The sequence below is a fragment of the Cynara cardunculus genome (assembly GCF_001531365.2).
Source record: "Cynara cardunculus var. scolymus isolate 2C chromosome LG 1, CcrdV1, whole genome shotgun sequence".
NCBI classification, from domain to species: domain Eukaryota; kingdom Viridiplantae; phylum Streptophyta; class Magnoliopsida; order Asterales; family Asteraceae; genus Cynara; species Cynara cardunculus.
Window position 1 is genome coordinate 8,995,890 of NC_037528.1, and position 23,267 is coordinate 9,019,156.

Here is a 23,267-nt window from a genome sequence, read left to right on the forward strand (position 1 = left end):
AGAGAAAAGCAGATGGCCCAACTTTATTTACAAATAAAACCCTGAACTATTAAGAAATAGAAGAAAAGCTAAAATTTAACCTAGAGTAAATTACAGTTTTTGTCCTTGTGGTTTGTTAATAGGTTCTATTTTCGTCCATGTGGTTTAGAAATTGTGATTTTAATCCCTATGATTTGCATCGTATTTTCATCCCTGGACTAATTCCTATCTTTAAATACAAGAGACTAAAACAATAAAGAATTGTAAATCATAAGGATTTAATGAATTGTAAAATTATAAGAACAAAATTCAAAATGAATTACATTTATATATCATAAGGACAAAAACAATCTCTAAACCATGGGGACGAAAATTGCAATCTTTAACAAACCGTAAGAATGAAAACGTAATTTACTCTTTAATCAATGTCATGTAAACAAAGCATACATGTCATGTTATCTTAGCATTTGTTTTTAGCAGCTTAACAAGACTCGTAGCTTATTTAGTTAGTTATTTATGATTGTTTGATAGTTATTTAATTATATAATAAGTGGCTTATTTGATAAGTTTTTACTAAGGAGCTTTATGTAGAATGTCAAGGTTTTTCTAAACATGTCATTTCCAATTAAAAATATGTTTCTTTCATCTAATGGAAAAACTCTCTCAAACAAAACCTTTATAATTTATATAGATAAATTAATCTACACAGACAGCTTTATTCGTACAAAATTTAATAAAAAACCAAGCAAACAACCCTTTAGGTGTGTTATATAAGCAACAAAAATAATGGTATAATCAATTTAGAAGATGCTCCAATTTTTGAAGGAAGAAAAATAAAAGTATATTAGTATTATATAAATTACTATTTCTTACATTTTGCTACTTAGTTTATTCAAGAAAATCAAATACAAGGATGATACCTGATTGGTTTGAGTTTGGCTCTAAAAATCAAAAGTGTCAGGAGGTCTCAGATTCAAATCCAATGAGAAATAAAAATCTCCTTGTGATCATAGAGATTCAAATATGATGACTCTGGATTATCTGCAAAATAGATGTTCGTCCTGGTATTAATCGGCGTTCGTTCTGGTATTAGTCGGCTCGCATAGCGGTTAGATATCCTGGTTAATAAATAAAAAAAAAACAACGAGCTCTTGAAAGTCGAGAGGGAAGATATGGCAACTTCTAAAAGAAAAGAAAACATCTTGTTAATTCGTGTAAAGAATAGTAAATTAGCCCTAGTTTGGTTACCAAAATGATTATTCCCCAATTCAATTTTTCTAGGGATCTTACAAATCTTGAAGTTGTTTTATCGTCAGCGATTTTCTTCCTCAATAACGTTACAGTTTTCATGTCAATTGGCTTCTAGGTTTTGGTCTACGACATTTATGACTGAATAGTGCCTAATAATCACGAATGTTCCAGTAAGTGGCGCTTAATTGCTTAGAATTACTGTAATGGAGGATGGAAACGAGGATCAAAGAATGTTAACAGCATCAGATTCTGTAGAACCATCAGGTATGGATTTCTATTCAGCTATCATTGATCTCCCTGCTTTTTTTTGGTATAATCCATCATCCATGGGTAGATAAGACGGTACCTTGTTCATTTATCAACGACATTGACTTCATATTATACCTCGATTGTAAACTTGACTTTCGTTCCCACAACTTCAGACAACTAGATGGAATTTGATGTATTCATCACTTCGCTTAAACCTAAAAGTGCATATGAAATTAAATTTCATGGTTGTCTAATAATGTATTTGATCTCAAAAGTGGTTGCATTAAGTTGGAATAGAACTACTTTTGTTCTATATGACATCGATTCTGGCTTGTATACCTGTTCTTAGTCCTTCAATTTCAGCTAACTTCCTTATTCTAGTTTCTTTTTTAGTGTCTTCTGCAGCTGATGAAGTGAAAAAATATAGTGTTCAACAAAGAGAGGCTTTACCAGGAGAGCCTCGATGCATAGAGTGTGGCCGGTATGGGGAATATATATGTGATGAGACTGATGATGATATCTGCAGCCTTGAATGTAAGCAGAAACTCTTGCTTAGAACTAAACAACCCAAGCCTCCAACTAGTCTCATGCTGCCTCCCGTACGATTACCCGCAACTGATGAGTGCTTTTATGTTAGAGATGGTAATGGTAAATCAGAGGGTCGGTCATTAACCACCGACCAAACGGAATTGATTAGGGTGAAATTTGAGATTGTTGTAAAGGGTAATTGTGTTCCAGCTCCAGTGTTGTCTTTTGCTCATTGTAATCTTCCTCAGAAGCTCCTGCAGAACATTGAATCTGCTGGGTATGAAATCCTGACACCAGTTCAAATGCAGGCAATTCCAGCTGCCTTGAGCCGCCAAAGCCTGCTCGTTTCGGCTGAGACTGGTTCAGGAAAAACTGCGTCTTATTTGGTTCCCACAGTCTCTTATTGTGCAAATTTCAGAAAGGAGTCGTCTGTAGACCAGAAAAAACCATTAGTGATGGTGCTGACACCAACTAGGGAGCTTTGCATACAGGTTGAGGAACAAGCCAAGGTACTCGGAAAGGGTTTGCCCTTTAAAACGGCATTGGTGGTAGGCGGTGATGCAATGCCTAGACAGATCCATCGTATACAGGGCGGAATAGAAATGATTATTGGTACACCTGGAAGGCTTATTGATCTTTTAACCAAATTTGAGATAGAATTAGACAGTGTCTCAATTTTAGTTATAGATGAAGTGGACTGCATGCTCCAAAGGGGCTTTCGTGAACAGGTGATGCAGATATATAGGGCTCTATCTCAACCTCAAGTCTTGTTGTATTCTGCAACGGTTCCAATTGAGGTAGAGAAGATGGCAAGTTCACTGGCAAAAGAGATCAATATCATCACCGTTGGAAAGCTAAACAAGCCAAATCAAGCTGTGAAGCAGGTGGCTATCTGGGTTGAGTCAAAGCATAAGAAGCAAAAGCTTTTTGATATATTTAACAGCAGACAGCATTTCAAGCCACCTGTCATAGTGTTTGTGGGTTCAAGACTTGGGGCGGATCTCCTTTCTGACGCTATAACTATCTACACTGGATTAAAAACGTCAGCTATTCATGGGGAGAAGAGCATGAAAGAGAGGAGAGGAATTTTAAGTTCATTTTTACTAGGAGAGCTTCCAGTGATTGTGGCAACTGGGATATTGGGACGAGGAATTGATCTTTTGCATGTAAGACAGGTGATCGTGTTTGACATGCCAAATTCCGTGAAGGAGTATGTTCATCAGATTGGTAGAGCATCCAGAATGGGAGAGGAGGGTAATTCAATTCTCTTTGTTAACGAGGAGAACAAGAAATTGTTCCCTGAGTTGATTGGAATATTGAGATCATCTGGGGCTGCTATACCTCGGGAGATTACCAATTCTAGGTACCTGGCGGCCTCGTTACCTAGCGACAGGGGAAACAGAAAAAGAAAGCCCTATGTTTAAGCTGTCAAAGATTTGTCCATATTGTTCTTTTCAGATCAGCTGTTGGATTGAAGTTGATTCGAAGAACCATCTGTTTACACATATATTATGATCGACTCAAATTTTGACAACCAATAACTTTAAAAACAAACCATCCTGATGTGATCAAATTTTAGCAACATAGCATCTGGTTCATATGAGAAGCCATCGCATCTGATGAGCAGTGCCATGGCATCGATCATGTATATGAAAAGGTGGTGACTGATTCCTTCACTCCATTTCGATTTCTCTCTAGTTTCATTTTCATGATCCAAGGATAAATAGATTTCAATATAAATACTATTCATTTGCGTATTTTGGGGGTGATGATTTCTCTCAGGTTTCTTTCTATATGTTTGTGCTTTTTTAGTACTCCCAAAGGCCCTCGAGTGTTGAATTGTCTTGCAAGTACCGTATGGATGGCAATGTGTGCGACTAAGGAAGGGTCAAGAATATCTTAGAAAGCTCCCAAAGGTGTAGGATAGACTAGTTCTCGGATACATAATGCATATATTGTGGAGTGGAGTGAGGTATTCGTAATGTATTTTGTAGTCAGACTTTGTAGATGAACCTAAAAGTCATATCTAAATTGATAAGCATAGTTTTAATTGTATGTATGCATCCAAGGTTGAAGAAACATAAAGGATAACCAATAAACTGCAAAGAATAATTTCCAAGCAGGACGGTGTTTTGGGAAAAACTTAACACCATATATATGAAAAACGTTTGATCTGTTTCTATTTCTCGAGTACCTTATTTCTGACATTAAACCTCTGGGTAAATGACCACCCTTAACACAATAAATAGAGCCGTTCTAGAGATTGACGACTTGCCACCGGAAATTCCACAAAAGAAGCGTTAGAATTGCTCATTGACACAGAATGAGACGATAAGATCCATTGGCAGATGTGATTGTAGTTTTTGAACCAAAACCATAGCACCACTATTCAGTTTGTAGCAATTATGATCAAGATCATAGTTTAATGGCGACTTAGAACATTGACTCTCTTCCTTCATTGTTTGCAGATCAAGTTGTTCTGACTAGGGACCCAGCACAGAGTCAGCAGGAGTTTGATCCAGAAAAGGACCAATGATCCTCAGCCAGTCCAGTTCGTGAGGTCCTAGTCCAAACTCAGGGTTAACTAGTCCTTGGCTCTTCCATACATCGATCTTTCTGCCATTGGATTCTAGCAAGTTGCAAGTACAACGAGCATTGTGTGCAAAACACAAAAACCCAAGATTCATTTCTAAATTAAGATAATACATTAACATTTCTGTGTTCTCCCTGGGATCACAGAATTAGCAGGTATTTCATTGCACAATTACAAAGAACTAGCTACCGAACTACCAAAAAAATGCAGCAGCACAAATAGGACTTCAAACGCTGGCTGCTGCATTTCATTATTAAACTACTCTTTGTTCCTAGCCGATCGGTCTTTCCTGTGCCCACCAAGAATACGAGATATTTGCAAACCTCTGCTGAACGCTTGGTTGAACAGCATACGTGTTTGGAATTCCGAAACGAAAGGAAACCATGCAAGAAATGCAACTGGGGTGAATAGAAGTAGACCCATCACTATCTCATACCCACGAGCAAGTGTCCTCACTGATCCCCAGAATCCAGCTGTCTTCACTACCGGTTTGCATGCTTGTGCAATCTGAAACGAAATCAAAAATCAACAAACACAAAGTTTAAGGTCTTGATTTCGTCTTTTCATTTTGTGGTCCTGTCCTTGTGAAGTGAAATGTAGAAGGAAGAGAAAATGTGATACTAACCAGTAGTAAGCCCCAGCCAGTTGGCATGAAGGCAAGAATGCACACAACAATATCTTGCAGTGTCATATGTGGGAGTGCAATCAGGATCACAAGAATAGACACAAACATAATGAAGATCGCCCCTTTAATTAGCCGGAAGATGAGTTGAAACTTTGCACTGAATTTCATCCGCCCAAATGATATAGCCTGGAAAATGAAAACAAGAAAACTTCATATAAAACCTGAAACTCTATTGTTAGGATATGTATGTTCTTTCGTCCATCCCAAGAAACTTGTATCAATCAACTGTAATACAAGTGTCTGATTAATGGTCAAATATCTAAATATAGGCAAGCAAAAGATCACATTATGGAACTTCATGGTTCATCCAATTCATATGAACAGAAAACCCCTAACATCCGAAACTTGAAACAGTAATTTCCTTAAAGACTTGTATATCAACAAAGAAAAAATTCCTCACCTTCACCACCAGTAAAATTCCAAAAATAACCACCCATGATATACCGTAAACCTGCAGTCCGTGAAAAGAACCTTTAGCAACATCATTAGATGATAAACAACATCATTAGCAACATCATTAGATGTCAGGAAATGCAGAACAGGAAAGAGTTGGACAAAACACATACCAGGACACTCTTCTGATGCTTCGTCATACTTAGATGATAAACAAGACCATACTGGTAAATGAAAAAACGTAATGCCAATAATATCTCAACAATAACACCACGCTTTCCGGAGTAACGTAGATGTTCTTGTTCCTCCTCCCACCATGATTCCCAACTCTTCTCAGGGGGAACTCCGATACCGCCTTGGTTGCTAATCCACTTATTCCAATCAGACCAATCATCAACAATCTTTTGCCATTCAAAACCCGAGGGATTGAAGAGAAACGGAGCAAAGAGCCACGTGCCGACCATAAACCATATTGAGACGGTGATTAAGATGTAAGCAAGTGCTCCTCTGTATGATTCTCCGAATATTTGGTAAACGAGAAGCAAGATCATAAGTTCAATTCCCTTGACGAAATGACTACGAGAGTAAAGACGGTAGTTTTCAGCAAACTTGGCATGAAACACCACAAAACCACGACCTGTTGGCCTGTACTTTGCACCTCCGTGAAGCAATGTCCTACCATAGTAGTGAGTCTTTGTTCCAAGTGAAAACGTAAAGAACACTGGTGCAAGTTGTAATTGCATAAGAATGAATTCACTTAATGCAGTTCTGAAACCTCTTTCTAGACCAATTTCCATCATCATAGGCAGGGCCATTAAGAATCCAATTTGCACAAAAGATTGTGAAGCAAGAGCCACTTGAAGTGGTTTATTGTTCCGAATGGCAGGTTGGGTGCTAAACCCCTGCTCAAGCCCACTAAGAACAAGATAAAGACGCCCATAAAGGAACACGTACACAGTCAATACAGTGATCTGCAAGAGACAATTGTGACGAGCTGAGAACAGAATAAAGTAACAATATTACAGTAAGAAGACGATTTCAACAAACAATTTACCAAGGTGCTAAAGTAGAAACCAATTGTAGTGAAGTAACATGACAGCATCCTGAAAAAGTCAAAGCGGTGTCCAAGCCTGTATAGGTCACGGCTAAGTGTCTGCTCCCCATTTCCATTGGCTATTTTTGCCTCAAACAGAGATATTTGATTTAGACCAACATCCCTCCCTTTACCAACTTGTATGTATTCATGATGTGTGACATTGCCTTCACGGAGTGTAGAATTAAAACCTGTACACAAAAAAAGAAATAGTAAGCTCAAGCAAACCAATTAGCATAACAGGTAAGACATAGGAGTTCTAAAGTACCAGCAAATATGTCCTCGCTTAGATTTATGATCTTGGAGGCTTTGCTGATGCCCCCTCTTGTAAGATGAAAAAGCCTATCAAAGACATCTGGATGACCATAGTGAAAGCGAACCCTGGAGGAATGAAGTGTAGTCAACTATTAATTAACAAGTACTCAACAGAAGTACGAAGTGTATAAACAGAAATATTTGAGGAGAAGATCAATTGCCACTGAACTTATAATCAAAGACTAAAGTGGTAGGGGTTGATATTCATGTGAAGAGTGACACATTCGGTCTGGCGTGCACTCAACTGTAAGGTAGGTGGGCCCACTGGACTTCTAAGCATATTGAACAAGTACAAAAATACTTGATAGTTAAGATATGCATAATCTGTAAAAAGAATAGCAACACATACCCAATTTCCAAGATCAAAGAACCATTAGTCTTTCAATTTCACCCGATTAATATTTTCTAAGAAGCAAAATTTATCATGAAAGGAGAGCATAGCTCCAAATTGTCATCTGCATTGTAGCCTTGTGGCATTCAATAGCTGACTCTCATAACACGCCAAACTACCACACAAAGCCAAAAATGACACACCCCAAGTAGACCACAGCTAACTTGCTTCACTATAAAAAACGAGGCACCATGAGAGACAGCAATGAATTGCTATATGCTCAGAAAAGATCTTAAATCCATGCTGCTCAACCATGAACCTGGAGACACATGCATGCTATGAAATGGTTCTCATTTAAGCAACCCACAAAACAGAAGTCATACACATGAACAACAATATCACAACCACTTATGCCACTCTAGACATATGTCCCTAGAGCTTAAATCAAAAGAAAAGAACAAAGTGAAGACAATTCAGTGGTATCTAAACCCCAAAACATCAAAAGTTATATGCATCAAAAGGAGAGCTTGGAGGTGTGAGGGCGTAAAGGATTGTAGATCTTACTTCAAAGGGTTGGCCAACAATCTCTGACCGATTGTCACAAAACTCGTCTCTTGATTAGACATAAACCATGCAAGAGAAGAAACACTGCAACAAGAAAGTAGCACGATGAGCTTAAACAAACAAACAAACTCACCTCTTGATTAGACATAAATCATGCAAGAGAAGGAACATTGTAGCAAGAAAGTAGTAGTACAATGAGCATTAAGCAAACAAACAAAGAAAAGAAGCATAGCAAGTTTCAACAACTTCGCCATACCTTCCAGTAAAAATATGCTCCCTAAGTCCCAGTATGGTAGGGTATCTCACACCATCATGTTTTTCAAGAAATTCTTGTAGCAAGTTCCTCATTTTTAAGGCCTCTTCCATGTAATTGTCCTAAACATGGATGTTCGGTTGAAGTTAAAGGGGGCAGAAAGATTTTTCGTTCATATAAGTAGGAGTAGAAATTTGACGGCATACCTGATTCATGTCTATTGTCTGTAAGCCCTCTCCCCGTGTGAAGATGATAGCATGATTCTGATTCTCGGGCTTTCCTTCTCCCAAAATTGCAGGCCCAGGCAATTTTATTTTATAAATAACCTGCACATTGAAATGGTATCTATTGTTACCGAATGAATTCAGGAACACAAATGAATACCTAACTAAAACACATCGTAAGGAGTCAAGTTCTCGAAGTTGCATTATTGCTTTAGTTTCTCAATGCTGTCCTTGTTTCCCACAATCTAGTGACAAGATATTTCCAAAAAAATTATTATTATCTTTAATCTTGACCAACATCATCGGTAAATTGGATCATGGGGATTGCAAGACTTCACAAGAAGCAAAACTTTAACGCGAGCTTGCATATGGAACTTCTCAACCGTTCAAGCAGAAGAAGGGAAGGTCTTGAACCTTTCAGCCAACAGCTTACTGGTAATATTTATCAACATTTGCTAAGATTTAAATAACTTTCATGCGACTTTAACAGAATCGGATTCGTTGACATAAATCTGGCAATTGTTGTGTTTACATGTATAGATGCTGAGAAATAAATAAAACCGCAATAGCATTACATATAAACAATAACAATAAATAGACACTAGAACAGTGAGACTCCCAATTTTTACCTGATCCAAGTTTTGCCCCGTCTCGGAAGCATTAGAATTTGGCATTGCTTTGACTAGAGCAGAGTAATAAACCTTGTGGTTTATCTTTTTAGTGGTGTCTTTGCTAGGCTCCTCAACCTCATCAATGTACGCTACACGAAGAGATGGGTACCTGTCATAACCATTTGTCAGTATGAACTAGGTGTCGCTCTAATTCACTGAGTCTAAGACGGATGCATACTCTGTCATGAGCCTCAGAACATTTTGTGCACGAAGATCCCCAGACCGCTTTTGAATACCATACTGTTGGCATGACACCACATATGTAAACTTCATATCTGCTACTGCTTGGCACTGAGCCCATAGCGACCTTTCTCCCTTCATCTGATCCTCATTCAATTCAATAGCCTTATACCCTTCCATCAAATCTGATCAAGCCATAAGAAAATAACAAACCACCAAAATCATCTCCCGTTAACTTGAAACTGCAATTCCCTTGGTTGAGAAAGTATAATCACAAGAGGAGATAATAGTAATCTCAGGATCAGTTGGCAAACAGCTACATACCTTCATCTTTAGCCATATCAAGGAAAGCCTGAAGCTCCAACGCTTTACGATAATACATCATTCCTCGAACTGTCATAAATTACAAAGAATTGGTCCAACTTAATTGATAAATGTTGGAAATGATATTTAATCACTCGGACAGTGTCCACTTAGGTCAGAATTTACCAGTCTTGGTTAATGTTTGTCCTCTATAAGAAGCCCAAAGACGTAGTTGATCCTCTAACTCATCACTTCCTCTTAGGTCGTCTTCGCTGTTGCATTTCATCCTCTCAAGAAAGTTGTTCCACTCATCTGTCGGTGATCACCAGTCAGTAAAATATATACACACTGCTTTCATATAAGCATCTGATAGGATATAGCAAAAACCTGGGAAAATCTTCTGTAAATAGAAGAGAATTGATACTCCATCCTCGTTTGGGACTTCCAAATCATGCGAAGAAAAGAGAACCTCCTCCGTGTAATAAGGCGTAAGTACGCTACCAGAAGAAAGAAACATATTATGCACAATATAAGGTAAAATAAAATTAATTAATGTATTATGCACAAGATCAGGTATAATAGCCTTTGAAATGAAGATTGATAAACTAATTTTTTTGTAGGCCCCACTTAAAATAAGCATTTCAACCAGACTTCATGCTTCAGTATCACATAACCTGTAGCCAAGAGTTGGTGAATCAACTTTCATGACTGAAATTATGGGTAGCTGATTCTTATTAGAGAACAAACTTAATAGATCAAGTTAAGACATGTACCCCGAAAGGTCTAGAAGACAATTGGCATCAACTCTAACGGCTATGTACCAATATACGCACTCAAACAACCTAAAGCACTATAAAAGTACTCTAAACAGCTTAAGAGCATGAAATGGCTATCCTTGCAAAAAGCAACTCGGAAATATGTAGGCTATCAGCAAATGACCCATCAAATATACTTACGAGAACGAAAGCATATTGCGAACTTTGGGTGCTACTGGCATCTCCATAAACAATGAATTGGAAAAGAAGGATATTCTTCTTCTAGCTTCCAAGTTTGACGGTACATCCATAGCAGACTCCTTCACTGTAAGCAATAAATACAACCTGTTGATCTGCAAGAGGACACCATGTGAGAAGAATATACAAAATTTTAGACTAAACTAAAACCTCAAAATGTTTATTTGTTGTTAAAATTACTTTCTCCTTCCAAGCCTCTGATTCTGGAGTCGGGAACAGGATTGCTCCTGCAGGTGCAAATAACTGGTATTGTTGATCTAATGGTCCATCATAACCTGACCCATCCAAACTATAAAACGAAACAATACACAATGTTAAGCATCAATACAAGGTGAAGTAGACATTAGTTCCAGGTAACACTTTACTTGGGTAATTGATCCTCCATTATGTCTCTCGTCACAACTTCGTGCATATCCTGGAAAAGGATTACAACTTGATCCCGATCCTCCTGCTTATTTGTTAACTGCGAATCGTAAACCGTATTGTATTAGCATATCCCTATAAGCTACTTAAAGCGCATAGAAAGTTGTTTCAAAAAGCTACTAAGTACATACCAAGTACTTGATAAGCTTGACAATGTGGTCATAGAGGATAGGAAGAGCACTCATTTTGAATTCGCTCACTAGGTTGCCTTCTTCAATATGTTTGTCAACTTGCAAAAATATATAGTTGATAACCCTGAAAAGAAAAACCAAGTTGTGCTACATATAAATGGAAAAGAAAATAGCAGTCCTCAAAATCTTGTTTTGTGATAAGAACTTGTTTAACAAAAATTTATTCTTCTCTACTACAAATCACAGTGAACTTACTCCTTCTCACGGTGGCCACGAACTAAAAACTTAATAATATTGCGGAAAGAAGCATAGCATTCACGAACTGCACAAGACATATATTCGTCGTTTTCAATCCTCTTCTTCAGCTCACGGTCTTTGCCATTACTGTCTTTCGCCATATCCAATGCAATAGGGATCTATCCAGTAATTGGAAAAAATAAATTAAATGCCTCTCAAAAGCTTCAAGAAATAGAAAGTCCAAAGCAGATCAGAGATGAGCTAAAGATTCGACTGAGCATTCTTAAACTGCTCAATAACTTTGAAATGGATTTTTGCTGATAAGCTAAAACTGTCTGAAGTTTCCAGTATTACAAACATACCATGCTAGCAAGCAGAAATGGAGGCCACTGTATTAGTTCCAAGTCTCGGTCTGCCCAGTATGGAACAAGCAAAAGGTTCATTTCCCTGTTCACAAGAAGCTGTTCATTAAATAAATTTGAAGCAGCAAATTACATTTATAAGAGAAAAGAACAAGTAAAAATAAAACCACTTCTCCAAAATCACATATTTTTGATTACCTATTATTAATAAGATCTTCCTCTCGGAAACTTGTGATGATTTTGTTCCATAACTGAGCAAATCTTGCAGCTTCTTTCTCTTTATTGGAGGGGATCTGCAGCAATGAGAAGCATAGCCTCAATTACATGCAATTCCATCCATGGTACTAAATGATATTTCCATAAGAGAAAAGGCATTTAAAGAAGACATGAATGGCACACTTTGATGCAGAGGATTGCATTACTTCTCAAAGGAGAGAGACAGACACTAAGTTCGTAGGTTTACTAACAAGCGACCAACTTTTGAGACATTGTCTTGGCTTCTCATTTTAAGATAACCATTGTACTTGTAAAAATGCTAAAGGTAAAGCCAATGCCCAAAAGAACGTATAAATTGCAAGAATGAGCAATTTTGGAGAATTTTGGAAATGTAAATGCAAAAAAGAAGCATGATACTTGGCACTTTCTGTCTAGATTGGCTCGTTCTTGAAACATATTTCTTTTACACTTTACAGGAGTGATGGCGTATTGCAAGGGAAGGCCAAGTTACATGATTTAAGAAGTCGATCACTTGTTTTTGTACCAAGGCCAAGTTGGTGAGCATTAAAATGTGGCACATGCTGAAAAAACGTGAAGACAGTTTTGGGTGGAAGTATCATATTTCCTCTTCAGTGGAAGAAAACAAAATACGATGTTTGAGATTGCATAAATGACCAACTTAAGAAGTCAAACTTACCGTAGCAAAGTTTCGAGACAAGGTAGCTTTAAGTCCTTTCTTTTTTGCCTGATCGCTTTTCTCAGGTGGAGTTAAGCAAGCATTAAATGCACCAGGTAATGACTTGAAACGGGACCGCAGCATTCCTAAAGTTCGAATCTGCAGACAATACAATTTTCAGATTATGACTTAAAGCAGTGAGCCACCTTTTTCCAAATAACCACAACTGGAGACAAGTTTGACAAACCTCTCCAAGACGACGGAATGCCCCATAGACACCTCCAAAAAATGTGGAGAATATAGCATACCAGATCTGGGTGTCCATAAAATATACCTGTATACATTCCGAGCGTTAGGAGCTACAAAAAAGGATTCACATGAACAAGAGAAAAGGATATAACTAAGGGAAGAAGCATAATCTCACCAGAATGATTGGAGCCCATAGTGCAACCACCACACCAATGTTGTTCTTTGCTGCAAAACCACACCACTCAATTTCAGAAAACAAATAAAATGTATATGAATCTTAGATTTTTCATTTACTTTATTACCCTGGGGGAAGAACTCATGCCATGCATAAGTGTTGATATGAACATTCATGATAGCTTTTGTAGGACCCACAAGTGGCTTTATCTGCAACAATAGTTATATTTGTCAGTGCTTACAAAGGATAAAAGGTATTCCAATGTTGTACCAAGATATTTTAAGAACTAACACATGCGTAAAAATGTTGTCGTGTCTCAGAGTTTCAGATCAAACATTTTGGCAGACTAATATTACTTATTACTTGACAAGTCATGTATAGTACAAGGAGAGAGCCACAAACATGATTAATAATGAGGCACCAACTAGACCAAATGTTAAAGTATGGGTGAGAACAGAACCTCTAAATAGTAACTGAATGCGAGCTTCGTAACAAGGAGCAAAATCCAAAAGGTTGTGTACCTGAAATTTTAAATCAATATTCATGTACCGAACAATGTGGCTCTCAACTAATTGCATATAAATTCATCTTCAAATATCTTACTTGAAAAGAGAAGATGTACTTTCATGCATTCCCCTCCCAACATAAAGCCGAGGCTGTCGCATTTCATATATCCAAAGTTAGTATTTACATAACCAACAATCGAGTTGTAGACCTCAAAATAGATCAATGGATGAAAAGTTATCTAATGTCCGTACCTGAGACCACCACATCATGAGCATCACAATTCTGTAGTCTGAACTCTCAAGGTAACGCCGAATGAAGGGGAATAGAAATAACACAGCAGCAAGCATGTTTGGTGACAAGTAGACAACAACGGCCAAAATGAACAATGATGGGGAGCCTGAGCTGTTGCCAAACCAACCTTTAATGGTTTGAGCAAGTCCAGCTGGATTTTTCGATGTATAAGCATAAGTAACTGGTAAGATTACTACCCAGGCAGCAGCTGATAGAACCTTCAAAAGGTATCTTAACTTGACATAGAAGGGCATGCATTGTCTTGCCTTCCAATTTAGTACCACATCTAGAACAGCTGCAAAACAAATAAGATAAATCCCTCTATCAGAAAAGTACATGTAATTATTCGTTGGACAGATACAATACTAACTAAATCATCACTACAGATATTTTGAACAAATAATAGAACTTGGCAGGCAAGGTAATATTTTGAAGCATAAAACGCAGAAAGTGATGGAAAATGTAGACATTAAACTCTGCAAACATAACTCTTCCAGCAAGTGCTTAACTTACCTTGACCAAGCTTCAATATGGAAGCAGTTATAAAGACACTCAATACTTTCTTAAAAACATCAGAATCGAAAATTGAGGTCAGGTCTCCGGAACCATTCCAAGCAACAATGATCATAGCCTTCAAAAGAAAAGAAAAAATTGTTACCAACACTACCGCCTCAAACAATGAGAAATGAGGATGATAATTATGATAACTTTTAGACATGACAATAATAGTATCATCGCATAGAATAAAAGTCACCTGTAAGCACAGTATAAAGAAACTCCACATTCTGTCGAAGCTTCTAAAAACATGCCAATACGATCGTATCTCGACAAAATTCACTTTCCCGACCCATCGATCTTTACCAGGTGGTTTATTATCCTGAATGTCACAAACATTCCACATCATTCAGGTTCTTGACTTTTAACATTTTTCTCAGGGGAGAACTATCTTGACAAACATTACACCACAACATGAATAGATTTTCTCAAACACCAGAGTAAAAGCAAAAACTGGTTTCATTAAAAGCTTACAGCCATGTGCTGGAATGGCATGGACTTCCTACACAGATTAGTGGATAATGTTAAGTCAAAAATCAGAGTTGCTAACACCATGGATGAACAAAGGTTTGCAGTGTGAACTACATCCATGTGAGGACAAAAAAATCTATGTAATAAGAACCTTGCCAGAATCAATAGCCTTGACTGGAATCTGTTGATTACATTTCAAATGAGGCCTTATGAAATAATAGCACCAAGAATCTGTCACTTCATCTTAATGTAAGATTCCTGTTACATTCTCCCTAACAAGGAGAGCCTACCCACCACCAAGGGGGGTCAACTTTCTGTTTTCTACATTTCTGGTTTAGTACAGGTGTGGGCCCTTTCTGTGAACATCTAGTGCAGGAAGAAGACATGAGATATCACCTCCCATGTGTTGCTGCTTCGTTTTTATGAATCAACTTAATACTTAAGTACCAAATATGAAAAAGAAAAAACAATGAGATAACACTGCTGTAGCTTACCCCATTTTTATCAAACTGGCGTAGCTTCTCAGGCTCACAGAAAAAATCAGCATCAGCACGCATTGGCCAACCTAAACGAAAACAATCTACCGACCTGAAATGCTCAAGGTCTTCTTAGTAACAATATTACATAACTTCAATGTATTAATACCCTAACTCACAAACAAGATCATACCAGAAATACTCATTTAGATCGTCATAATTTCTCCACTGGGAATGTTTTGATTTCCCTATCTTGCTCCTGGCAGCTTCCTATGAAACAGTGGTGGAATAACTAACATTGCAAGCAAATAAAACTTCCGAACAAAGGCAAGGCAAATATCGTGTTAAAAAACCTTTGCTATCACGTCATAAATAGGAGAAACTACTTTCGTCAAGAAAGCTTCTTCATCTCCTCCGTAGGCTGGTTTCACATTCTCACCGGTCATGGGACTGACATTGCCAGCAAGCATACCATACAGTTCAAAGGCCATCTAGAAAATATGAGAACCATCAATGTCATTAATAGCATCAATTGAAGGAAAGCGTCCCACTAAACAAACAAAAAAATTCCGGAGGAATTCAAGCAAGTAAACTCGTTTATCAATTAAACGAGGTCAGAATATCAAAGGCAAACAAATGGCAGATAACTAAATTACAACAGAAAGAAGTTCAGTGCAGCAACAAAAGAGAGCAGCAAGAAATTTGCAGGTATTATGAGAATAACAAAGTAGAAATCCCAACAGATGAATATCTTGCTCTTACCAACCCCTTATCCTCGAGTTTCATATGTTAAGCAACTGTTGGTTGATATCAAGAATCACCATGTTATGAGCTACACAAATGACTCGGAAAACATGGATATTTTTACACTTCAAGAGGGCATTGTTTGTATTTTTACAGGCCGTGCTTAAGACAATTAGAATGTAAACAAAAAGTTGCTCTAATTCTACTTTACCACGTGAACTTATGTATGAGTCAATTAATAAAAAGTTTATCCTGCAAGGGACGGCGAAGTTGGTAAAACAGCTTGTGTACGCTCACCAAAAGAATGGAACTCCCGGATTCAACCTTCTTGGTGCTACCACCTCTTGTTGAGGGACATGTAAATTTCTCGTAAGGGAGAGCTTTGCCCGGTTCAGATTTACGTAAAAATGGACTCGGATACCATTTATTTAGTCAAAAGTCAAGCACCACAGTTACCAAATAAAGTAACAAAATATTCATCTTTGTCTGATTAGACTGTCTATATGTATGCTTATACTCACAGTAGACCCACTAAAAATCCACTGAAACTTGGGGTTACTTCTGTTATTGGTTTTAGTGTACACAATTATTTTAATGACCGTTACATCTTCACTTACTAGATACTGATATACAATAAAGTCCAGGAAGAGGTTACAATAAAGCTCTTAGTACCTATTTCTTTAAGATTGGGACCCTTTTCATTTCCTTCCTACACTTTGGTTCTTAAAAAACCATTAGGGGAATGATGAGAAGATGGCCCGCGTGTTTTTGGGGAAAAATTGGGGAACAAATCCTACAAATTCATGCCTATGTAAAAAATTCATGTTCTTCACTTTAACTGGTTAAGGAGAGCGGAGATGATATTTATAAAAAGTTAAAAAGGGCCTTTCATTTCATAAGATTAGTGGCCCTGTAGAAAGTGTAAATATAATTGCAACACCAACAAGTAGAATTCCGAGGTGAAATAACAAACTTTTCACCATAACAATGCAAATGTCTAACTATGTCGAATGAAAAGAAAATATAAAATCTTATGCCACAGGAAGCATACATGATGATAGATATAGCAGAGGCACTCGGGCATGAATCTCAAATTTGCAGCCTCCCCCCAAATAAGAAGATAAAGTCCCATATACAATAATTTACGCTGTTGAACTTCTTGCTGTATTGTCGGCAACCTGTCATTAGCACAAGAGAAAACTACATGAGACAAAGAAGATGATGCTTAAAATTAAAATAAAGTTCGCAACTAACATAAGACAATGGATTTGACCAATCATCATCACATTCTAGTAAGTTTCCCAATTAGCAGCTTGGCGGTGCAAGCTTATTGATCCATCTTAACAAAAGCTAATAGCTTCCCCACACTGACTGTTACTTGGTTTCCTATTAGCCATATTACTAAGACTGGAACAAGAATGCATATGAAGCCTCACCAAAGACTACTTTTCCGATCCAGGTATTTGCACCATTTTTTGTAGTTCTTGAAAAGTTTCTTCATCACTTCGTTCAATGCACGCTCATCCAACTAACAAAAACAGAGGAACAAAAGACAAAAGAACAAACATGAGATAAAATGAAGCGAGAAATAAAGCTACTCAAGGTACAAGTGCTCTTTTGAGCATTGCCTACATGTGTGTTGCAAAAACAGTATCAAGTTGTAACTGCCTTATTAACTGTACAAATGTTCTTTTGAGTATTGTCTGTCTCTATATCATGTTGTAACAGAATATGTGCGGAACCAATAGTCACATAAGTCCGAACATACATAGCAAGTTCAGTAAACTTAAAGGAACATGATTATTCAAAACCAAATTCTTTAATTTAATAAGCATGTGCATGTAAACATAATAACTAAAATAGAACAGGAATATATAGTATTTTCAGTCACATGGAGAAAACATAACAAGTATCATGACCAAGTTCTACAGCCAAGTGTTTCTCTATCTACTGCTTTCTATATCGCTCCAGTTCTAAAACTGGAATAGACCCTAGTAGAAATTCTTCAAGTGTTCAAACAAAACCTCAATGATGTGATGTATTATATAATGCAGAATTTACGGCCTAGTTTAGCTTCTATAGGGAGGTACTTTCCAATGACTTGGTATGAACCAACCTTGGGCTGCTGATCAGGCTTCGGAATTTGGCGAATATGAACATTTGCAAGCAATAAAATCAGGTGCTCCCTTTGATTTGCCACATTATCTTTCTGCAATTGAAACAGTTTAATCAATGGTCATGGTGCTGAAGCGTGAAAACATAATTCTCCTTCACATTCGAAAGGGTTTTAATATTATTCACATCTCTCCATGAGAACTTCATGGAGCTTGATATGTTGCAACAAGCCTACACAATAGTCACTTCCATTACCAACACTAAGACATTCATGCAAAACATAGTCACCTGAAACCCAAACATAGCTTGAAGCCAATCTAGAATGTCTTCTTCATTTTTCTTCTTGTATTCCCTGGGCCAAGGAAGGCCTCTTGTGTTACGAAGAGCAACAACAGCAGCTTGAATCTGCAACCGAATAAACAACTTTAAAGAAAGCTACAAAAAGTTGTAAGAAATGTACACAAAAAACAAGGTTAGACGGAAGTTCCAAACACACCTCTGGGTATCTCATAATGGCCTGATTGGCACTATCTGGATCAAGAGGTAGTATATTGTATGGGAGATAGATCTCTGTCTTCTCGGCAACTTTATGATGTGTTTCGAGAATCTGTGGGACAGTTATATTATTATTCATGAAAGAAGGATTCAACAAAGATTTACAGTATACATATTAGGTTACACCAAGGCATAAGAAAAAAATATAGTAAAACCAAAACAGCGCAGGAAATATTATTCACTAAACAGGTATGAAATTTTCCTTTGTACCCACCTCCCGATCAACTTCCACTGCTTGTGTCTGATTAACAGCCTTTAAAACCTCAAAGAGAACATTAGCTGTTTGGTATGCTTTGGTAAGCTGTGCACTGAACATCCATAGCACTTAAGTACGTTAAAAGAGAGAAACCAGGATGCAAAAAACATCAAGGACACTGCTTAAAGCCACTTCGCATCTTAAAAACACTCACCGGTCTGCCTTGTCAGCAGCACTTTGCAAAGCTTGGATGTACTTTGAGTAGTAATGTCGATAAAAGCTCTGCATTTCACGCGCATCACTTTTTTTCATTCTCCCGATCAAGGTTGGATCATTTTCCTGATTTCAAATGAAATAAGATTATTATTGATTAAGCAGGCTAAATGCATTAAAGGGGGAGAGAGAGGTGTGAAGTGACCCACAGGCCACACCATCACATTAGTGAAGTTATTTTCCATCAACAGAAAACACCATTCAAATAGCACTTACGGACTTACCCTTTCAAGCCGCTGAAGAAGGGCAGTTTTGAATTGACGAACACCACGTCCACTAGAAGTGGGATCCAACCTATGAGCCTTCTCAAATGCATAAAACCGACCTGCAGCAAAACCATCATCAAAAATTTAGAACAAGGAAAATGAGAAATGCACAACATAGTGCATATGCTAACAAGCACCAGCCCGAAAGAAGGGCAAGATGAGATTTGGTGTTTTCATGCACAAGCAGGGTGACAAGTTATACGCCAAAGCATAGCAAATGGAAAAATCTATGAGATGCAACCCAAAGTCCTACACTTCACAAAATTGGAACAGTTTCCCAAATGCTAACCACCATATATCATAGAAAGATAAGGCAATGTAGCTAATTCCCCGAATCACTTACCAATGATCCCTTCATGGAGCTATTAAATAAGATTCCACATAGAAGTGTGCCCATGTCAAAGGCACAAAAGTCAAGAAAACAAGCTTTTTCACATCACCACAGAGTAACCTTCATTTCTACTTTTGTTTTATCTTACATGGTAGTGTGACGTCAAATAATTTGATCATGAACCATCCAGTGAGATATCAAATATGAAACAAGGTGTTTTGGGAATATTGATTGAGGCCCCGCCACTAATGGATATTGATCCTTTTTACCTGCTGGATATTTTTCCTTTTCAGTAGATCACCTACTAAGGCCTAAATAGTAAATACATTCATGTTATAACAGATTTTTTCCTCATACAAAACTCCTAGGACTTAACAATACAATCCACCTTTACTGCAATCTCAGCCGATATTATTATGTATTCATCACCCATTCACAATGTAGTGATATAAAATCTTCATAAATACACACATTCTGAACCTTCAGAACTTGAAAGTAAATTTCTAGTAGTGTATAACTCTTCTCAATCCTCATAAACCAGAAACGGAAATATTCTTGGCAATGTCCCTCTCAGGTCAGCTTCAAGTGAAGGAACAAGTCAGATGGCCAACGTATTCAAAAGAGAAACGGTCACTTGAGAAAGAAATAATTTCCTTATATAACATTGTGACTGTGGCTAAGAAAATAGGTTCTGCACAATATGTGGGTTGGTGTGCAATTGTTTTTCTCATTTAAAAGCAACTGGTTCTTAAGTAATTTCAACACTTCTTCAATGGCTATGTAGTGCCTATGTAAAAAACATAGTGACTTAACTATAAGCATGAATAATAACTTGAAATTGGTTTTCCTACTAAATTGTAAATATCTTGTCTTGTCTACTAATGCATGACTTCTCATTGATTCTACAACCTAGGCATTGTCACCAAATGTTGCTCTGTCCAAAACAAATTTTAAAGGAAAGAAGTTCCATGTTCTTGATGAAAAAATAAGTATCAAGTAGCTTCTATCAGATAATGCATAACAAACTTTTTGAACCTACAGAGAGATGATGCCTGTTCAATGAATTAATAGATAGAAACCCACAATAACTATCTACACTGAAACTAAGAACCATCATGAAAGACCATTGAAACTCACTTCAATTACATCTGGCATATAAACTAGAAACTTTCTTCCGTCATTTATAAATGATGTAATTCACTACATTAACTAGCCTAAGTGAAATCCAAAAATAGCAACAATAATAATGATATTATGTATCCAAAGGCTGTGGTGGTTGAAAGTTGTCCAAGTTCACAAAGAACTACCCCCTTTGGCACAATAAACAGCTTTTATTACTCATCTCCACTACCATCGACCCACATTGCTGATTGCTCAGACACCCACTAAATTAGGCATAAGGATATCAATAACCAGGGCCGAGCTAAATTAAGAGATAGAACCCTGTTAACAATTAATTGTCCCAAGAAGAAGAAACTTACAAAGATAAGCAACCCTGGGGTTACTAGGCTCGACTTCATTCGCCACACGAAGAATGGGAGCAATCTCGACTAACGACGAGGGCACCACCTCACTATCAAATATCGACTCTCCAAGATTCCCCGCTGTCTGTGTCCGCATGATCCGCCGCTGCGGCGGCGGCGTTTGATCCGACGAACCGCTTCCTCCACCTCTCGAAGTCATGTTTTCTTCACTCTCAAATCACCCACTCAAATACAGCAACCGCACAGCAAACCCTCCAACATTAAATTTCAAACCTACTAGAAAATCAAGAAACAAAAAGCAAAAAAGTTTAAAGTTCACGCATATAATTATGCAAAAAAAAAAAAAGATTTCAAACATCCAAAAACTGCAAAATACGAAGTAAACCATGTTACTTTTAAGTTACATTCGACTAGGCAAACATTCTTTGGATTCGACTCAGCGAATGGAGCAAACCCTAGGAGAGAGAAAAGAGTAAAAGGGGGAGATTAGAGAGGAGACGTAGAGGTGGTGGGATGGGAGTGTGTACTGCAACTTTAAGCTACTTCGGATGAAAGAAAGCAAAGCTATAGAGAGAGAAATGGAGCCAAAAGAATATATAAATTTTAATTTGGAATTTACTGTTGTTGACCGTACGGCAATCACCTTCGTTTTCTTATAAATTACAAATCTACCATTAACTGTCCTCCACCACAATCAAATCTACGGACCATATCTTGGGCCCGCTGTGATACTTTACATCTTCACCGTCGATTTTAAATTAATTACTTATTTTTTTAAACTTACTATATAATTCTCTCCATTTTCCATTTTACTGCGATTTCCAAAAATAAAAATAACATTTTTTTTTGGTATCTTTTTTGTATGGGCTTGTTTTGTTAAATTACTTTGAATGGTACTCGCGTAATGTAGCGAGATAAATCTTCATTTTAATGTTTAGTTTTTATTATATCTCTATCGATATAATACGATTTTATATGATTTTGAGAAAACGATAATGTTTTCAGTTTTGAATGAAATATAAATTTAAAAATAGTATAAAATTTTGAAAAAACTAAATCGATATTAGTGTCAAATTAACTATTTAATAGTTCTAGTTTTTTTGTGTAACTTATTTAATTCAAATTTTTATTGTAGTTTAATTTAAATTTAATAACAAAATAATTTGTTTTTTGTTTAATAATATAATTTTTTTATAAAGACAACAATTAAACATTTTGTTAAAACTCAATAATTATCTTAATTATATTTTAGATTTTCTATATTTAAAATAGATGTTTATCTTGTATTTGATTATGTTTATTTGTAGTTAGTTACATAAATTTAAAAATAAAGCTTTAATAAATTATACTTACGTAAAATCATTTGTAATCGGTATAGATAAGAGATTTTTATTTTATTTTTAGATGAATCATTTCAAATGTTTAGTTGATAACTAACTCCTTTCACTAAATCAAATAATATATTTTTAAAATAAGAAATGATTGAACTAATTATTAGTAGTTAGTTAATAAATGTATACACTATATGTGAAAAAAAACTTAAAAAAACATATATATTTTTTTTCTTTAAAGGAAATAAAATAAATAAACTCGATTGATGATCATCTTAATAAAACAGCATGAATACTCCCATCATAAAAGAGACATATATATTATTATTAAAAAAAACATCCATATTAACTATTTAACACTTGTAAACGGTATAAGATTACTTACCAAAAATTATAGCTTTTTTTATTCACATAACTTGACGTTATGTTTTATACTGGTAAACTTGTCACCACATTGACTCACTATTTCGTCTTTCATTGTGCCAATTGATTGCATTTATCAGCAACAACCAACAAGATAGACATCTGATAGGGTGATAGAAGCATGTTGATGGTCATACACATCATATCTTACAATT

At 36.7% G+C, this 23,267-nt stretch overlaps 2 protein-coding genes across 4 annotated transcripts; one reads left to right on the forward strand and one right to left on the reverse strand.

Annotated features, from left to right (window-relative positions):
• Window positions 1–1,227: 1,227 nt before the first annotated feature.
• Window positions 1,228–4,595, forward strand: LOC112508162 (DEAD-box ATP-dependent RNA helicase 41). 2 transcript variants are annotated; one of them, XM_025112947.1, is made up of 2 exons: window positions 1,228–1,494; window positions 1,873–4,160. In XM_025112947.1, exons 1-2 carry the CDS (start codon window positions 1,434–1,436, stop codon window positions 3,429–3,431), a joined length of 1,620 nt encoding a protein of 539 aa, XP_024968715.1. In that variant the 5' UTR covers window positions 1,228–1,433; the 3' UTR covers window positions 3,432–4,160. The 2 variants fall into 2 exon arrangements, 1 of the variants encoding a protein (XP_024968715.1); XR_003068621.1 differs by lacking the exon at window positions 1,228–1,494 and adding an exon at window positions 4,476–4,595 and having other exon boundaries at window positions 1,653–3,664.
• Window positions 4,596–4,662: 67 nt separating this feature from the next.
• Window positions 4,663–21,868, reverse strand: LOC112508149 (callose synthase 3). 2 transcript variants are annotated; one of them, XM_025112931.1, is made up of 43 exons: window positions 21,752–21,868; window positions 21,356–21,634; window positions 19,502–19,602; window positions 19,219–19,343; window positions 19,023–19,116; window positions 18,750–18,860; window positions 18,542–18,658; window positions 18,255–18,347; window positions 17,575–17,666; window positions 17,190–17,316; window positions 15,748–15,885; window positions 15,588–15,664; window positions 15,413–15,506; window positions 14,647–14,769; window positions 14,406–14,523; window positions 13,853–14,187; window positions 13,698–13,750; window positions 13,555–13,615; window positions 13,222–13,303; window positions 13,095–13,144; window positions 12,918–13,004; window positions 12,692–12,829; window positions 11,977–12,071; window positions 11,779–11,863; window positions 11,435–11,595; window positions 11,180–11,303; window positions 10,991–11,088; window positions 10,806–10,914; window positions 10,569–10,720; window positions 10,000–10,109; window positions 9,799–9,924; window positions 9,634–9,702; window positions 9,308–9,494; window positions 9,088–9,238; window positions 8,441–8,560; window positions 8,238–8,356; window positions 7,982–8,065; window positions 7,040–7,152; window positions 6,733–6,962; window positions 5,852–6,649; window positions 5,686–5,736; window positions 5,226–5,411; window positions 4,663–5,107 (listed from the first exon to the last, which is right to left on the reverse strand). In XM_025112931.1, the coding sequence occupies exons 2-43, from the start codon at window positions 21,555–21,557 to the stop codon at window positions 4,859–4,861; spliced, it is 5,835 nt and encodes a 1,944-aa protein (XP_024968699.1). In that variant the 5' UTR covers window positions 21,558–21,634; window positions 21,752–21,868; the 3' UTR covers window positions 4,663–4,858. The 2 variants fall into 2 exon arrangements, 1 of the variants encoding a protein (XP_024968699.1); XR_003068620.1 differs by lacking the exons at window positions 4,663–5,107; window positions 5,226–5,411; window positions 5,686–5,736; window positions 5,852–6,649; window positions 6,733–6,962 and having other exon boundaries at window positions 7,131–7,152; window positions 7,436–8,065.
• Between the last annotated feature and the right edge of the window lie 1,399 nt (window positions 21,869–23,267).